Source organism: Cottoperca gobio, chromosome 9 (genome assembly GCF_900634415.1).
Source record: "Cottoperca gobio chromosome 9, fCotGob3.1, whole genome shotgun sequence".
NCBI lineage: Eukaryota > Metazoa > Chordata > Actinopteri > Perciformes > Bovichtidae > Cottoperca > Cottoperca gobio.
Window position 1 is genome coordinate 16,233,884 of NC_041363.1, and position 17,702 is coordinate 16,251,585.

General features: G+C 40.8%; 1 protein-coding gene across 5 annotated transcripts in view; it reads right to left on the reverse strand.

Annotated features, from left to right (window-relative positions):
* Nucleotides 1-867: 867 nt before the first annotated feature.
* dmxl1 (Dmx like 1) overlaps nucleotides 868-17,702 on the reverse strand; it is a 50,322-nt gene continuing 33,487 nt past the window's right edge. For 3 of the 5 annotated variants that reach the window (XM_029438875.1, XM_029438874.1, XM_029438873.1), the window contains exons 34-51: nucleotides 16,747-16,868; nucleotides 16,092-16,349; nucleotides 15,434-15,636; nucleotides 15,071-15,219; nucleotides 14,737-14,822; nucleotides 14,421-14,622; nucleotides 13,371-13,488; nucleotides 12,852-12,914; nucleotides 11,421-11,507; nucleotides 10,330-10,448; nucleotides 9,474-9,624; nucleotides 7,986-8,046; nucleotides 7,354-7,481; nucleotides 6,796-6,873; nucleotides 6,510-6,601; nucleotides 6,291-6,343; nucleotides 5,491-5,708; nucleotides 868-3,935 (exon numbers count right to left, since the gene is read on the reverse strand). In XM_029438875.1, coding sequence (XP_029294735.1) covers nucleotides 3,705-3,935; nucleotides 5,491-5,708; nucleotides 6,291-6,343; nucleotides 6,510-6,601; nucleotides 6,796-6,873; nucleotides 7,354-7,481; nucleotides 7,986-8,046; nucleotides 9,474-9,624; nucleotides 10,330-10,448; nucleotides 11,421-11,507; nucleotides 12,852-12,914; nucleotides 13,371-13,488; nucleotides 14,421-14,622; nucleotides 14,737-14,822; nucleotides 15,071-15,219; nucleotides 15,434-15,636; nucleotides 16,092-16,349; nucleotides 16,747-16,868 — 2,419 coding nt within the window. In that variant the 3' untranslated portion in view covers nucleotides 868-3,704. The remainder of the gene's footprint in view (nucleotides 3,936-5,490; nucleotides 5,709-6,290; nucleotides 6,344-6,509; nucleotides 6,602-6,795; nucleotides 6,874-7,353; nucleotides 7,482-7,985; nucleotides 8,047-9,473; nucleotides 9,625-10,329; nucleotides 10,449-11,420; nucleotides 11,508-12,851; nucleotides 12,915-13,370; nucleotides 13,489-14,420; nucleotides 14,623-14,736; nucleotides 14,823-15,070; nucleotides 15,220-15,433; nucleotides 15,637-16,091; nucleotides 16,350-16,746; nucleotides 16,869-17,702) is intronic. The other 2 variants (XM_029438876.1, XM_029438877.1) reach the window with 2 other exon arrangements.

Consider the following 17,702-nt stretch of genomic DNA (forward strand, 5'->3'; position numbering starts at 1 on the left):
TTAATTAAAAACTACATTTTGACCTTAAATACAATATTATTTTGTTAATAGTGCAGTCTGTATTAAAATTAATCAAAGCATCAGACTAAAAACGCTATGGAGGGTGCAGAGCAAAGACATGTACCTCTCTGAGCCGCTATAAATGTAACCTTCTTTTTTGGCCAGATATGTACCTTACCTGTGTGTATAAAGAATGCTGATATGAGATATGAAAAATAACCAGTAGTCAATGTTCATGCTGCCAAGAAAATGGTGAATAAGCTACTCGGTTGGGTTCATATATTTGTAAATCTGACTGAAAGAGTCAGTGCCTCCTCAGACATGAACCTCACCGCACGTCACTGTGCTCCATAAGTGCTGAATGTGAAAATTGTGGTGGAAATATGTCAATGCTGTGTTCACAACCTGATGGCTGCCCTAAAGTGGCCAAAACAAAGACAGATGGTGCCGGTTTTTCTTTTACTGGAGCAAATGTTTTTATGAACAGGTCCCCGTTTTGTTTGTTTTTGGGATCAAGCGTGCGGGAAACACATTATATGTTCCTGATGCCAGTTTAATGCCAAACCACTGACTAACATTTGGTGGTAACGTGCAAAGACGTATAGCAATGTGCCACTGAATAGATTACACAGTGAATGTAAAAAAATAACCGTTTAAAATAAAACTCCAGGGGGCATTATTACACACTTATTAAATGTAAACTAGCTATGAAAATGACTTAATATCAGTGCAATTATGATGAGTTATGGTTTTGTGACATTTCAGCAATTGTAATCAAAGTTCAAATGAAGCTGTATTTAATAAAAGACTCTTAGTTTGAGAGGTTTGATTGATAGTCGTGTCCAAAATTACAAAAGAAACATCTGCTCACGTTATATTATTTATTTACATCGGTACAGTTTCTGAATATAATACACTGATTTACACGACATAGTCATTATAAAATTAGAATTATCTGATCAAATTCACATTTGCAAGATTGAGGAGGGGAAAAGGAATAAGAGAGTTTAAAGTGATATTTGATTTGTAGCCGAGTGAGTTTGTTGAATCTGCTCACGCACCAGCTGCACCCTGATGTCGTTAAACTGATGCAGTTTGTGAGGAGTTTTTGAAAAGGAAAATAAGAAGTATTAAGGGGACAGAAAAAGTGCTTAGCTTGCTTTGATAAAACCAATTTTATTCTCCAGTTTCTGTCGGAGTACATACAGCTTGGCTTTGATAAAAAATATTTAATCTCCAGTTGCCACATGAGTACACATCAGTTTCCAACCACTTTAATTTGTGTGAAAAAACAGAATCACAATGTGGTCCACATCAGGAAATGGAGCAAATAAAAGCAAAACAAAAGAAGCAGGAAATAACATTACATTTGCCTTTTGATCGCTCAGTCTATAATCCTAAATATGAACATGAATATTTCATAAATATACCTGTATTTCTTACAGAATACTCTTCATAAAGTGGCTTTTGTCACATCTACGACTCGTCGTTATGATTATGCAGACATTATGAAAGCCGAGTATATGGATCTATGTATATATACACACAACTAATAAATCTGCTTCATCGTAAAGGTTTTCCTCAGTTTATCCTCCCTGAAATCAAAGCTAATGTACATTTGTTTTTACTACAGCAGCACAACAAGGTTCTATGGGTAGATAGCTTAATGGATAATATTCCTTCCAACTAAACGGCTACAGGACAGTTTGCATGAAATTCTTCCTTATTTATGTGGGAGACGCATCATATTGCACACTAACCTAGATTACATTTCCCAAAGCATGTACTGAAAGCATTGTGCTGAATAGGGATGAAGTATAAAGCAACTGAATCATAAAGGAATTCCTATAATCGTGACAACCGCGCCAGATAAAGCAAAGCTGCCAATACACTGCAGATTACTACGAGGGAAACACTATTGTTTACAAGGCTGCTTTCAGTCATGGTCCGTATTGAAAATTAAAGTTTGCAGTTGATGAAAGGGAAGTGCATCGTTTTGGGAATAAAACATTTCCACAACAAAATAGCATATTCATTAAAACTTGTTTAACTGCACCAGCCCAACCACTACCCAGTGCTACCAGCAACATCTCCTGCTACATCTTCTCAAACTAAAACGCAGCCAGAAAAGGTATTATTCATGGTGTCCCATACCAACGAGGGCCTTGTTAAATTAAAGCTACTTTGTGCAACTTAATATCAATAATAATCAACATTATGAGGACCAACAGTACTATGCCAGCATGGTAGAAGTTGTTTTAAAAGATTAAGGACACTTAATAATACCACTGGTTTAATCTAGGCCGGGATAAACTAACATCGTACTATTTATTAACTTTATTACCAAAGGCTTGGACTGCTTTACTGACATCCAGCCTCGTGTAGTTATATGCATCACACCACATATAATATAGCTTCATGTTTATGTGCAAATAGATTAACTTGAGAAATGGCGCATTCAGGTAGTCAATGGAAATTAGGAAAACGTTGGGAAGCGGGCACACATGTAAACTCGTGTCACATATTTCTACTCGCTCGATTAAAGGAATATTTCAACATTTTGGAAAATATGCTTCTTCGCTTTCTGGCGGAGAGTTAACGCTAGATGAGAAGATCGACACCGCTCTCATTGCTGCCTGTTAAATGTGAAGCGAGCAGCCGGTCACCTTAGCTTAGACTGGAAACGAGGAAACTGCTAGCCTGGCTCGGACCACTGGTGGCCAAATCTTCTAAAACTTGTTACGTCTTGTTTCTTTAATTCAAACAAATACAGAAGCTTCTTTGAGCTAAGATGGTTAGCTTGGTTCAAAGACTGTAGCTACCCACCTGACGGCTGTAGTCAAACATTTAAGAGGCTAAGTGAGTGGAGAGAGATGTCCATCTTCTCTAACCTTTCCGGCAGAAAGTGCGTTTGCATAGTCAGTGTCTCAAGAGATACGCGTTTATTCTTTCCAACTTTATAAAAGCAGTTTCCTGTCTGGAAAAGGGCGTCAGCAAAACGCCTAAAAATTAAAATATGAAGTGATATGAAATTGACATTGTGTAATTCCTAAAGTGTGGTTTGATCGTGACAAACACCTGCTTTTCTAACCAAGCTGGCTCATTTGTGTTAAAAAAAATTATATGGAGCACCAAAATGCGCCGGGAATCCTTGTGGCTGGATATAATGTGCTTTGTAGGATGAACACTTACTGCATTGTGCCGAGCGGGTTCAACAGCGTTGTGGTGACGTTTAACCCCTAAAGGGATCAGTTAGCGTGCCTGTACGACACACTGCATACAGTCTACTGTTCAGCAGTGATTCCAGCTCCCACCATCGTGATGCTTTACTAATACAAACTAATAGATACGGTGATACTGTACTAAGAACAATGCTGTAGCTTCACTCTTCACCGTCTCCTGCAGCTTCACTTAATGTGCAAAGAAAGGCTCTCCACGTGCTGTTCAGTCCTCGCTGAGAATCTGCAGCTGGGTTTTTGTCTCTCAGTTTATTCCAATGGACTGTGCGCTCGGTCGTTACCCTGTGTCCACTTTAACTTCCACCACAGTTTTAAAACACCGGTAGAGGCTTCACTTGACGTCATTGTTCTGTCACGGCAGGACGAACACTGTTCCAGGTGTAAAGGGATTTCCACAGCAGCAGTGCTGCCAACTTCACAATATTTAATTAAATTGCTTCAACCACCGTACTTTTCTGTATTTGTCTATATGATGAACTTGACGTCGTTGTTGTGGTTGTTGTTGCTATTGACCACGCTGAAGCGGTTGGGGAGGATCCTCATCTTCATGGTTCCGTCGGCGCCGCAGGAGAAGATGTGATTGGACGGTCCCACCTCGATCTGCATGACGCCCGTGCCGAGGTTCCTGAACAGCGACTGGCGAGCGTGTTCGTTGGGAAAGGTGTAGAGCGGACACTGGGTGGCCAGGCTCCAGATCTGGAGAGTCAGAGAAGAAGGGGAAAGTTATCAAAGAGATTCATTTAAACAGTGCAGCATATTGAAGAATACGTCTGGTGATATGCTTTATTCTCTCATCGTCACCAAATCCCATGAAAAGACTGAAAACATGCATCGTCTGAATGAAGCTCATTCCTCGATGATTACAACCAACGATGACACTTTTATTTGATTTATAATCAGATGTTCGTTTGAACTTCTAAATTATTCCAGTTGGTTAAGACAGCAACAGTGAGGCTCAGCTAAAGAGCAACCCCCCCCATGCTACACCCTTCCACCAAGTGTAACACAAATCGGCAGGTCATTTTTCATTAATTAGGTAAAGATAGAAGGAAATATATTCATGTGAGCTGTGGTGAAGTGTGTTGCCTGCGGGGTCTGAGAGACAGCTGCAGTGGAAAGGAGACGGCCGGCATAAGTGGGATAATTCCTTTACATTCTACGATAGTTATGGGTTTCACAACCTGGTGGAAAGTACAACTTGTCAGGTAGTATCTTAACTTTTTAATATACTCGTGTATATGCACTAAACATATATACTGGTACACATCAACCGTTGAAATAGCTCCCAACAAATACACTATTTACACCTTTAGAAAAATAAATGAATACATAAATACTATACATTTGTGACCCATTTTCAAAGAATTACATCTTCAGTAGGAACCACAGAGAACCACGACTAGCAACTTGCATTGTGTGATTTGTATTCCCAGCCTGGGAGCTTTATTATTTGATAAGGTATTTCAAAGACTTACGTCTGTACATGTTAGTTAATCTTCCTCTTCCATGGACTCTCATCAAACACTTTAAAAGCTTAGAAATGTGCAGCTCACCCATGCTACAGTTTCAATCAGTCGATATACAATTAAGGGCTTCAGATGAGAAACATCACACACGGCTCTGGAAGGTTTTGGTCACAATCAACCAGAATGAAAGACATTTGAATTTCCAGCAGATGTGCACTGCACCATTTCTTGTACATCTGTGTGATGCAGTGGCGTCACCCTTGGAGTGACAGCTGTGTGATTCTCGCCAACACATTTAAGTCAAAAAGATGAAAGACCGGCTGTCTCTGGAACTATATTAGCTGAAGACGGTCACATCATCTGCCCGTTCAGTCAAAACGCTTTCCTTCGCCTTTTTTACCGCGTCAACCCGCTTTCACCTTAAACTTTCGTCTCCATCCTTCACACAGCAGTTTTCACCGAGCAGGTGGTTAATCATAAGTGTGACATCGGTTTTGAATGACTTTGATGGGGGCTCACTGTCTCCGGGGATAAATGCAAGTCATCTGATTAACGATGTGAAGGAGAGGGAGAGACATTCACAGCTGGGGGTCAAATGTCCTGCAGGACTGTTCCGTCAGGCACAGGTTAACTTAGTGCAGAGGACATGATAACAACTGCTTTTATAATGCACGGTTTTACAATCACTGCATTAATATGTTCATAAAACTCCCTGAAATATACCTCTGAACATGTCCTATTTATTCAATAGAAATGTATTTAATTGCATTAATTAACAATAATACCTTAATGTTGCCCTCAGCTGATCCACTGATGAAGCAGTCCTCAGTCGGATCGACAGCCAGTGCTTTGACCGGCGAGTCGTGAGCCAGGAAGCTCTGACGCTGGTGCCTGTGGGCGAGCTCCAGGATGCTGATCCAGCCCTTCCTCCCACCTGTGATAAGCAGCTGCTGCCTGGAGGCCATCAAGAGCACGGTGGCTCCGGACTCATGGCAGCAGAACGCTGAGGGGGGAGGAAGAAAGAGGGCTTTAGTCTGCAATATTTTTATGATTTAATGCATTATTTACTACATCATCAATTCATAATCCACAGATCATGCCTGGCCGGGGAAGTTAACCACCATCTCTCTTCCACAATTTCCTTTCTGCCCTTAACTAATAAAAAGGCCCCAAAATATGAATCATCTGTTAATTGATGACATTTTTCTCTTTGTTAATTTAGTTCTTAAAGATGTTACTTGGAATTAGGGCTGGAACTAACATTTATTGTATTAATCCGCCAAATATTTCCTAGTTGTATTAATGAACTACTTGATCAATAAAATGTCAGAAAATATCAAAAACAATGCACATCAACAATTTCCAAGGTTCAAGCAAATCTTTAAATAATTGATTTTGTTCCACCAACAGTCCCAAAACCCCCAAAATACTTATTTATTTACTACTGTATAAATTCAAAGAAAATAATTATTAATAAGAGCGAATAGTTAGTGGAAACAAGATCATTTTTAAATGTGTGCTTAAAAAAAACAACCTTTTTTTATGAATAAACAATCATTAAAGCTTTTCTTGTGCTGCATCTTACAATGTACAAGGCTGTTTGCAGGAGTCACCAGAGTGTCCCACAGACACACGTTCCTGTGGAGTAAAAAAAAAAGACCAAATTACGGTCCATTCAGAACAGGTCATTATCCCTGTCGGCCACAGTACAGCGGAGCTGAACAGAAAAGATTCAGCATTTAATTAGAAATTCATGAAACACATTTCAATTAGGGAGACACAATGATCCTTCCAACTCTCAAACCTGTTGTCTGTTGAAAGACCTGCAGTGGCAATGAGGGAGGAGGAGCCCACAAAGACAAAGTCGTGAGCCGTCTTGTTGTGGCACTGCAACGTCTGTCGGAGAGAAACAAAGTAGACAGGTTAGCAATAGTGACAGTAAGAGAAGCAGGAGAAGACCAAACGAAAAATGAGAATGACAGGAAGAAAGTGCGAGGACACCAAGAACGTCTAGACAGGAAAAAACAACAACAAACATGTCGGAAAAAGAAAAAAAAGGTAGCCAGTGATCGTCTCGGGGAGTTTCTTACCAGGTATGGTTTAGGTGCATTGCCACTCGTGTTTGTCTGCCACAGACTCAAGCCTCCATCAGCATCGACGATACCGAACTACCAAACACATTCAGAGAGCGGATATCAGACTATTTTACATCAGACATGCTGTCGTGTGCATCTCCTGTGTTTGCGTGACTTGGATTGTTCTCATATGATCTTCCAAAACAACAGCTTCATAAGTTCAAACATCACTTGCATAACTGAAATCAAGCGCTTTCTTTTAAGAAAAAAAAAAAGCATATTTCACTCTTTTGGCCAGATAAGATGGTGCTGGCACAGGGGAGGCACCATCTGAGAGAGAGATTAGCTTGAGGCGAGTTCAGAGCAGTTGAATAACTCGGCTGAATAACAAAATGTGCTGAAGCCAAACTCCCCACTCTTGTCCGTGCCTGACTGGCAAAGTGTGAAAATGTTGCTGAATCCGACAGGCTCACATCACAGTGCGGTTGTGTGGCAAAGCTATGAATAGTTTGACATCTGGATGGTGTTCGTTAACAATTTAAAGTTGATATGGTGCATGTGTGACTTACTAACCTTGTTTCCCTGGTGGTTGAATCGTATCCTGGTGACTCTGGAGTTGCCTGGACTTCTGAAGCAGATGATCTGCTGGGAGTGACCCCACTCGAACATCCTGACGCTGCCGTCCTGAGCTCCTGTCAGGTCTGAAAAACAGAGAACAACAAAACTAAATGTGCCATCAGCTCATTTCCCAGTGCGTCTCGATGAGCATTCTGTTCCCAACACGAGATTTTGGCATTTCCTTGTTTCCCAGAAATCCTATTTTATAATTGATGAAGGAAACGGTTTATTTCACAAACACACACACACACACACACACACTCAACAGCCGTTCTTACAACCTGCTGGGAATTAATCCATCCAAACACTTCACAACTGAATCCCCACTCTGCAGTTTGAATGGGAAGTACAAGGTCGTAACAAATAGGGCCCACTCAGCCTTTTCTAAATCAACAGCAGCACTGGGACCAGAACAAAGACATTACTTTGCCACTTGCTAAATATCTAAACAGGAGAAACTTTTTGTGGTGATGTAATCCTCCCCTGAAGGCTCTTTTTGAACACAAGAAATATGATGTCTGGATAGCACCTTTTAAGAGGCGGATACTCTTCTCATCTACTGACAGACTTTTCAGAGTTGTACTTACAGTAAGGCAGTGTGGGATGGGAGGTCATTCTTCTCACATTGTTGATATTTCTCTTGATCATCTGGGAGAATAAATATGAAGAGGAGGAGAAGATGTTTAGTAAGCCAACATTAGTAGAAACAAATGCAGAACTTTATTATGGTAAACAGTAATTCTTTACAACAATATCGCATTATTCTAAAGCTCTGTTCACACACAGAATACTTCCTCCATCTGTTAAACTAATGGCTTGTTACTAATAGATTGCCATTAACTTTTATTTAAATGTGAAATGTGCCGTAACATTTACACGACAAGGTCTGAAAGGGGCTCGTCTGTCGTTTAAATCCACTTAAAAAAGGTCAGACTAATGCAAATGTTAATTATGCCAAAGTACATATTTGATGTTGCATTTAAGTAACAGCATAAATATATGTCTGCTCTATCAGCATATAGCATAAATTGTCTTAATATACTGAAGCTCAGTTATTATTTCCTGTCCTGTGTTATGAATGGTGGCCCAGAGAGGCAGACATTAACAGCAGTGTCTGCCAAGGATTTTATTTATTATTGTCTGTACATGTATTCTGCTCCAACCTTGAGCACACTGCATGGTTGGTGAATTAATTATGATGCAGAGAGGCTCTTACTGTCCAGTCTGCATATCAAGAGCAACGAACGAGCTGGTTAGTATCAACACAATATGACTCACAGCTGACTCGTTTCAAAGACAGTGCTACCACCAGAATAAAATGTACCTCCCTCCTCACTAGCGCAAAGTTTTTCTGCTCCGTTAAACAGCTTTTACAGATTCTTCCCCATTTAAAAGAAAGCATAACAATGATAGAGGTTTTGGACCTGGTGTATCACAAGCTGTAGCAGTCGGCAACATCTTTGTTCCTTTGCAAGTCAATGAGGGAAGCTAATGTTAGCAGCCATGATGCTTATGATAAACTGAGCCCAGACAAAGGTGAATGATTATTTGCGTCGAGTACAAAGAAGGGCAGATCCGGAGCAACAGACGATATCAACTCATTCCAGATGTCGGAAACCAAAAACCAGTAAGGAGACTTCTTTAAAATCCTTACAAACAGACAGTTGATACTCACGATAGGGAAGATGGAACGAGGGAATATTTGTCCTCTTTTTTTATCTCTTCTTATCAAAGATTACAGATTAATTTTTTCTTGATTGACGACATACCCCTCATCACTCCTATCCTACAGACTCCATGCCAATTATCTTGTTGAGACTGTATGTGTACAACACACACACACACACACACACACACAGGATGACTTTGCAAAGTGCAAAAATTATTTGTTTTGATCAAGTAACACAAAGGGAAACATTTGGAGTTGTCGTTATTTATATGTTATTATGCTAAGATTTTACTGCTCCGGCCCACTTGAGATCAAATTGTGCTGCATGTGGCCCCTCAACTAAAATGAGTTTGACACCCCTGGCTTAGGCAATATAATCACATACAACTTTAGGCCTAGAGCTCACCACGGCTGCACCCCGGCCTGTCTGCACTCCTCCCAGCCACGGCATGTTGATGGGTGTGCCGGGGCTACTGTGAGTGTACGGTGTGGTGCCGTGGATGGCGGCAAAGTCGTCGCGTGCATGGACCACCAGGAAGTCATCGCCACCAACACTACTGAGACAGAATAATAACTAGACATATTATGTATTTTTCATGACAGTAACAGAGTTAAATCTTGAAGGCAGCTAAAGAGAAAATAAGGATTTATGTCAATGTTATCTCAGTTTTTAATTTATTTATTTATTCTCCTCAGGGGCAATGCACATTGATTAACATCACTGTAAATGTGCCAGTGTCAGACAAAAGGCTAATTAGCCATTAAAAACACACAAGAGTTCAGAGAAAGATCTGAGACATGTTTAGCACACTTATCATGCAATTATAATGCTTTGAATGGAAAAATAATATAATTCAAGCAAAATGATGCCAGCATTAATTTGTCTGTAAGAAAACAGTTTGTTTGAACTGCGTGCATTTATAGAGAAATATAACCAGTAGCAGGTATTCGGGAAACAGATATTGAACTGTTCTCACTTCTGCTTTCAGAATAATGTTAAAATACAAGAAATTTAACTGAACACAAAAAAGGAACCAATAACAAAAAGTTACATTTTAAAGTGTAGTTTTCTGCCGATGCACATACACTGCCTACACAGCCATTATAGAAGCAATCACATTGTCCCACGCCCGCACGCAGTTTAGCTCTACTGGCATGAGGGTGAAAAGTGAGGTGATGCAACTCTGGGTGAACTCTCACAGCAGCTGACCTGAACAAGTACATCATGCACACGCAAACAGACACACAGATCGCTCTCTTACCCTTTGGCCTCGGCGTCATCGTCATCGATCCATGTCAAGATCTGTGTGGCCAAGATGGATGAAACATCCAACTCCTGAATATCATGGGTGGAGGCCATGACTAAACAATTACGATTTGCCTGTGAGACAAACAGAGACAAGACGATAAGGGTGAGGAAAATAGGACGACTTAAATATTACTTTTTAAACTTCCCTTTGATTGCCAGCACCACTGCTACCCTTTAAATAAATAGCTACGTTCAAGTAGGAGTATCACAGTGTGAACCTTTTTCCTAACTCAAACAAAGAAAACACGTGTTCAACAACATCAGACGGGCTCGGATATTGAGCTATTGACCAAAATAATTAATATTTGCTTTGAATTCAAATTGTGTGCTCTGAATCCGTTGGTCAAAGTTAAGCTAATGACTTTATAAAAATTCAGTTTGAATCCACCACAGTTTAAAACTTCAAATGTAGAATACAAAATGTTATTTTATTTGGCTAGTGGTACATCTGTTTTGATATTCTAGAAACAATCGTTACCACCCACTGCTGGGCTAAGACTAGGTATTAACGGATTTTGTTTTGCACTTGGGGAAACACAACACCGACATACTTATGAAATGGAAATGTTTCCTATTTACACATCAAGCAGGCACAGAGAAACATTAACATTTAATTTATGTTTATGGCTCGAGTTAAATCCAATATTCACTCTCCTTTATGTCTCCAGACTCCTGAGGGAAATGTCTACCTTAGCTGCTCAATACTCGCTATGTTCAGAAGCGAGTCGCTAACTCTGTCTGTCCAACACAATGAGCTAAAAGACGCTAAATCGCTCCTTGGAGCTGAGGGAGAGACGGCAGAGATGGACGATTATTCTCGGTGGGCTCGCCACAACATAATTAACGTTTGACCTCCTGTTAATACAAACAATATTAATAAGAGCAGCTTTAAGATGTTTTCAAAGAAAATCTCTGAAGGTGAGATAATTGTTATTATTCAAACCTACAAGTGTTTTATTTTTATTTTTTTTTACAGTAAATGGTTGATGAATCAACTCTCACACTATATTGCAGTATACACTGGCATCTGTGTAAGAGTTGTACCTTGTTAATGGCAAAGGCTGTGATGATGTCAGATTCCTTGTGGATGATGCGTGCTTTTCCTCCGGGGGAGCTCAGATCTGACTCAGTCTGCACAAAGGAACGCACACACAGACACACACAAATCATCACCATGGAGATTCAATCATTATAGTTGATACGTTGGTAAACAGCCATAACTTCAGATACAGTACATTTCCCTTTATGCTACAGAACCAACGATCTGACAAGATCCATGAGGTGTTAATGAAGTGTCAAATGATTTGCTGTAGTTGAAACGACAGCGCTGATCCCAGGCCTTTTCTTTGGGTCAGGTTACGAGAAGACATGTGAGGTGCAGCAGGCCACCCTGTTAACCACAGCAGCCGACATACTGTAAGTTGGTTTGTGCCATTAGATAGCATGAGCGCAACGCTTGAGCGATTAGTACTAGCACACACTGTACGATAAATGCATGCAGGAGCAGAGCAGGCTTTGCTGTAGATATACATATTGTATAGAGATATAACATTTTGATGTTATCTAAAATGAGACAGGCATCCTCTGAGCATGAGATTGAATTAACGTCTTTACTGCATTTATTCAAGGCGAAAAGACCATGTCTTTTTCTGTCAGATGGAATGAAGTTAAAATTGACTTGCAGAAATCTAAATATGGTGGTTTGCCATTTTGGCCGAGCACATAATCCCTGTGGGGCGCAGATTCACTGCGACAGTGTTGGGCCTATTAATCAGAAGCTATTCAGCTTCTGTGCTTGTCCTCCGAGAGACTGGGTTAATTAACACTGAGCCAAATGGAGGAGCTACATTGTGGCAGCTTGAACAGCGAGAGCCAGAAGATTAGAAACCTCTCTAAAGCTTCAGCATACAGTGCAATTTGAGATTTATGGTTCACATTCACATGCAGCTAAATGTAAGATTAATATTAAACACTGACAGGAACATTCAGGTTTCATGGCCTAGAAAGTATACATATTGTAAATCTGTCAAGATCACAATTTGAATGTTTCTTAGATTATATGCGACAGTGCACATGATGCCCATGTTCTCATATCTGACAATAGTACAGTTTGTACCACCACCACTACAGTAAGGTGATGCGACGCATGTTTCATAAGGCATCACAACATCTGCACAATGCTTCCTCAATAAACCAAACTTGATTTTGTATTGATATTAACACCACCTTTAGAGTGTGTAGAGTGTGTAGAGTAGAGCTGTTATGATATAATATCAGTTCCACCTTACTTTACTGAAATTAAACAAGCATTCCTAAAAACCATATCTGATCAAAGAATAAGTTAAGAGTAAGGATCTCAGCAAATGGTGCAAATTTTGGTTCTTGACAGTTTTCACTAGTATTCGGTTGGTACTGAGATTTGGTGCTCATCCCACCCCAATACCAAAATTGACAATTAATGTGAAGCAGCAGTACCTGATTGTTTCCTGTCTCCTCCATCCCTGAACATTTCATATTGTCAGTCTGGTCCTCACCCGACTTTAATGATTGGGGAAGCAGCACAGGGTAGTCACACACGCACAAAACACACACAACATACAACAACAACAACAACAACCAGTGATGAACCATGCAGTCAACACACAGAAACTGAATTATTGCACTGTTAATCAAACAGGGTGTAATTATTGCATCAGAGCTTCAACATGCAACTGGAGGCGGTAATAATGCATGAGGTTGGCATGCAGAACAAAAAAGAATAATGCAATAACAATGCAGTTTGCCTGGAGGTTAGTACAGAGACTTTTATCATAACTAAATACTTAATGTGTTATTCAGTGACACTTAATGCAATTTGCTAGCTGTGCAACATGGAGGCACTTCATGCTGAGGGTTGGCATGGTGTAACATGAAGTAAACATGAAGTAAACATGAAGTAAACATGAAGTAAACATGGTGTTAACATGAAGTAAACATGAAGTAAACATGGTGTACCTCATTTGGGTCCCGTTTCTTGGTAAAGATGTTTCTAATGAAAGTCTCCTGAACTTCTTCCTGCTTGACCAGAAACTGCCACAGACGCTTCACTGGCAGCGCTGAATGGTGGCTGGTCCTGAGAATAACAAAAACACATCCTGCATATTAACACTAATACTCATTAAATCAGTTGCATTAGTTCACTGAAGCACAACAAAATGTGTTACAAGATATCATTTCTGATTTGTGCCATTGGTGCTAATCGGAAAACATCACATATCTGCTGCTGACAGCAAAACACATTGAAATGCAGAGTACAGTAACGCCTGCAACAGTAAGTCCCTTCAGTGCGTACTGTACAGGCCATGTGGAAATCAATAGGGGTCACAATAGCTCAAGGATAAAGCTTCGAGTTTATGGAGATCTTGAAGAACAATTTCTAAATAAATTTCTCTGGTATGACTGTTGTACACATGTATCTGGTGCTGAAGGCGAAAGTGCAATCAATTGAACTGCATCACTAAAGCATGAAGTTTAAAAGCTGAAGGGTATATCTGTAGGCTTGAAGAGATAGCAAAAGATAAGTCAATTGCTTTGTTAACACACTAGGGCTGACTAATTTCAATTTCAAATTCAATCTAAGTTAAGGTTCGATTTGTGCATTAGTTTGTCTGTCGGCAGGATTACAGAAGAACAACCTAAATTATCTTTCACTTCCATTAACATTGCGTGATCGGGCCTTTGTTCATGTGGTGTTGGAATAACCAGAAACATAAATTCCCATGAATTCACGCGAACGCCCCCTCAAATTGGAACAACAACTTAGGAACAGACATCAATGTGTTCAAACGCTCTTAGCAATAAAATACCAGATATCTTCTTTGTAGCTTCCATGTTTTTCCCACATTACGACTTATTAAGGCCCCTGAACACACTGAAGTTGGAACAAAGACTTCCCAACTAGGGAAACGGGACCATGCGAGAAGCATGTGAATGTACCATCGGCCTTGGCTGAGGTTTCCGAGTGTCATTCCAGTTTTTACTTTACAACTGATCAGCAGGTGGTACCTGAACGGGGTGTTGGATGGTTCAAACAGGGCCTTGTGTCTGAGCAGAGCGGGGCCGGGTGTGGTCGTTTCATCCTGGAGAGGGGTGGTGATGTACTTGGAAGGGGGCCCCCCGAAGATCTCCAGCCTTTTCTGCAGCACCTGCTCCCAGCGCTGCAGCGTCTTCAGCACAGCGTGACACAAAGGAGAGCCCACAGGCAGATCTGCGTTAAGTAGAAACAAAAAGGCAATAAGATTAGCTAAGACAGGCGAGCAGCACTTAACTGGATCCTGGACGTTAGAACAGGACAGAGTGTGTGGTGTATTTTAGTGTATACCTAATAGATCATATCCTGCCATTGGGTAAAAGGACTTGAGGTTGACCAACACCAGCTGAACCATTGCCAGACGCATCAAACACCAACTGAGAGGAAAGAAAGCCATTACAAATTAAATTACAATTTTAAACATAAATACTCTCAATGAGTCCGGCGCTCCTTAAAAAAACTGGGGGCATGAACGTGATCAGACTGAATGTGGAGCAAAAATAGAGGCCGTGCAACTGAATACGAAACAAATGGAAAGACACAAACAGCTGCAGGTTTACTCAGGGCAGCTTGAGTTGAAGATTAGTCACTATGCAGTGATATCCGCTCAGCGCTGTGTTGTTACCTGTATGAATTGTGGTTGGAATGCTCTCTTTGCGGAGAGCTGGGGTCAAACACATCTTCATATTGATCATCATCTTCCTCTTCATCTTGACTGCCCTGGCTCTCCTCTGAGTCATAGTCAATTCTGTTTCCTGATTGTGGCAGCGAAGGCTAAAAGACACAAGCACACAACAACTTTCATTCACTACCATCAGCTGTGGTACATATTGAATATTATGGTTTGATCATTATTAAAACATCCAGTTTTTTTTCTGTAAAATATAAATTCTAACCATAATATGATCAAAGTATAACTATGCTGTTATAATATGAGAGGGCCATGTTGTACCACATTTGTTATGGAGTCATTTATATTCTGGGTTACCTTGGTGATCAAGTAATCCCAAATGCTGAGCTCTGGAGGGACAAATCGTTCTTTAAAGATGGAAGTAGCTTCTTGTTCCACTACAGGACCATGCTTGGGACTGGATTGGCTGTCCCGCTCTATCCCAGACTCGTCCTTGGATCCACTGCGTGATGACAGAAGCCTGAATCGTCTGGACTTCTTGTCGGAGCCGCTTGGTGAGGCTGGGTTGTTGAAAGAAAGGGTGTTTGTTACTTAGCTGCTTCTTTGATTTCAGCTGCCATCCCACCCCTACCCACATCATTTACAAATACATGCTACAAGCCTGACATGCTCTTTCTTTGGCTGATGACAATACCATCAGCTTTAAATATCGCAACATATTCCAAAACATTGAAAAAGTAGTTTAATGCTGACATTTTGTCAGATAAGCAGGTGTTACATCAGGTATCCGGCCAGCCATGACCGAGTAGCACAGACAGAGTGTGTGGGAAACAGCTCCCACACTAATAGGTTGATGGATTTCACTATGACCTACAGACGGGAACCCAATTAATTTAGTAGCACTGATTTGATTTCGCTACTGGGTCACCTCCAAAATAAAAACCCCACAGAGAGACAGCCACTCAGGCAAACTGTCAGAAAGAAAACTAGATCAGCGAAACTAATCCCTTCCAACCTGGTGGGGGTGTTCTTGTTGGGCTGGTGGTTTTCTTTACGACAGGGGTCCGGGCGCCTCCTCCGAACACAGTCACCCAAAGCTCGCTGTTGAGAGGGTGGGCCACGATGCGAAACAGCTCGTTGCTGGAGTGAGTGGCCATGCCGTGAACAAATAGACTGAGAAAGACAGCAGTCAGGATCTCACAGAGCAGCACAGCTAAGCCTGGCTGGCTCTCCTCGCCTGCTGAGCTCAACAGGCGAATCAGAGAGGCGATACCTGGAGAGAGGGAGACACAGTGAGGACAGAGAAAGGACAAAAGAGAAACAGACAACAGCATTTGAAGAACCATTTAAAATGTATAAGTAAATGCATTTTTTTGTAGTTGACCTAAATATATTTAGCTTACTAAATAAAACTTCTAAAAATTCACACAACACACCACGAACACATTTGCCTTTGAAAAATCCGATCATACAGCCCAATGCATGTCAACTTATTACATTAAAAAGGTTTAATGTAATTACAATTAACATCCTCAGCAAATGCACAGCTTGCAGCTAAATGCCACAGGCAAGGCAGTTGGTAAGCACTACTGAGAAATGGACGAACATATTGTTGCTTTGGGTCTTTTACTGATTGAAGATAAGAAAATATGGTTGCTTGGCTGATGTACCTGGCCACTGCGCAGGGGGAGTATTGGGCTGAACAGACTCGTCCATGCTGACAGCTCTGACAGGCTGCTTCTGAGACAGCAAAACACTCTGATACACGATTCCTGTGAAGTGGTTCACATGGCTGTGGGAGACAGACGAAAACAACCACACAGTCAGTGCGAGGGCACATATTAAACATAGAAATGCTGAACTGAAAAGTAACATTTCAAACATTGGGTTAGGTGCTGTAAATATATAAAATGTCTAAATGTTTTACTTTGAATGTTTTAACTTTGTTCTGAATTCAGAGATGATGTTTTCCAAGTAAGAGGCACCGCTGCCGAGCTCTGTTCTCTCAAGACATGAAATACTAATGGGCTACATCTCAGGTTAGCTACCCATCTATGCTGTTTGGTAGTAGAGAAAAAAAGGTTTATGATGAAGAAAGAGTCAGTACTCCAGTTCTCACGTCAAAAAGCTTTTCAACCAGGGAGTCAGTTCGGTTTTTCACATTCAAAAAGTCCCCTTTAAGCCGCTGCAAAGAAATAAAATAATTTACTCCATATCAAAAAGAATCTTAAAGTCAAAGGGAACATCCTTCAAGAGGAGTGGCAGTCACTCTGGACTTCTCACAATTCATTATGCAACACAAACCACTGTAAACGGTGGCAACTCTCAACCACCGCAACCTACATCCTGAAATACCACACACACACACACACACACACACACACACACACACACACAGTCATCAAACCTCTGCAGCAACACACAAGGAGAGTTTATATCATAATTACCATAACAAAGACAGTGTTAAATTAGAAATAGCCTTGCTAATTTAGTTAGGCTGCTCAACTCCCAGCAGTATGTGATAGATGGCTGTGTGTGCAGGAGTAAAGTATATGGTGGTAGATAAGGAAGATACAAATCCAAGTTCCAAGCTCATTTAAAATCACACTGGTCAGAGTTGTGGGAG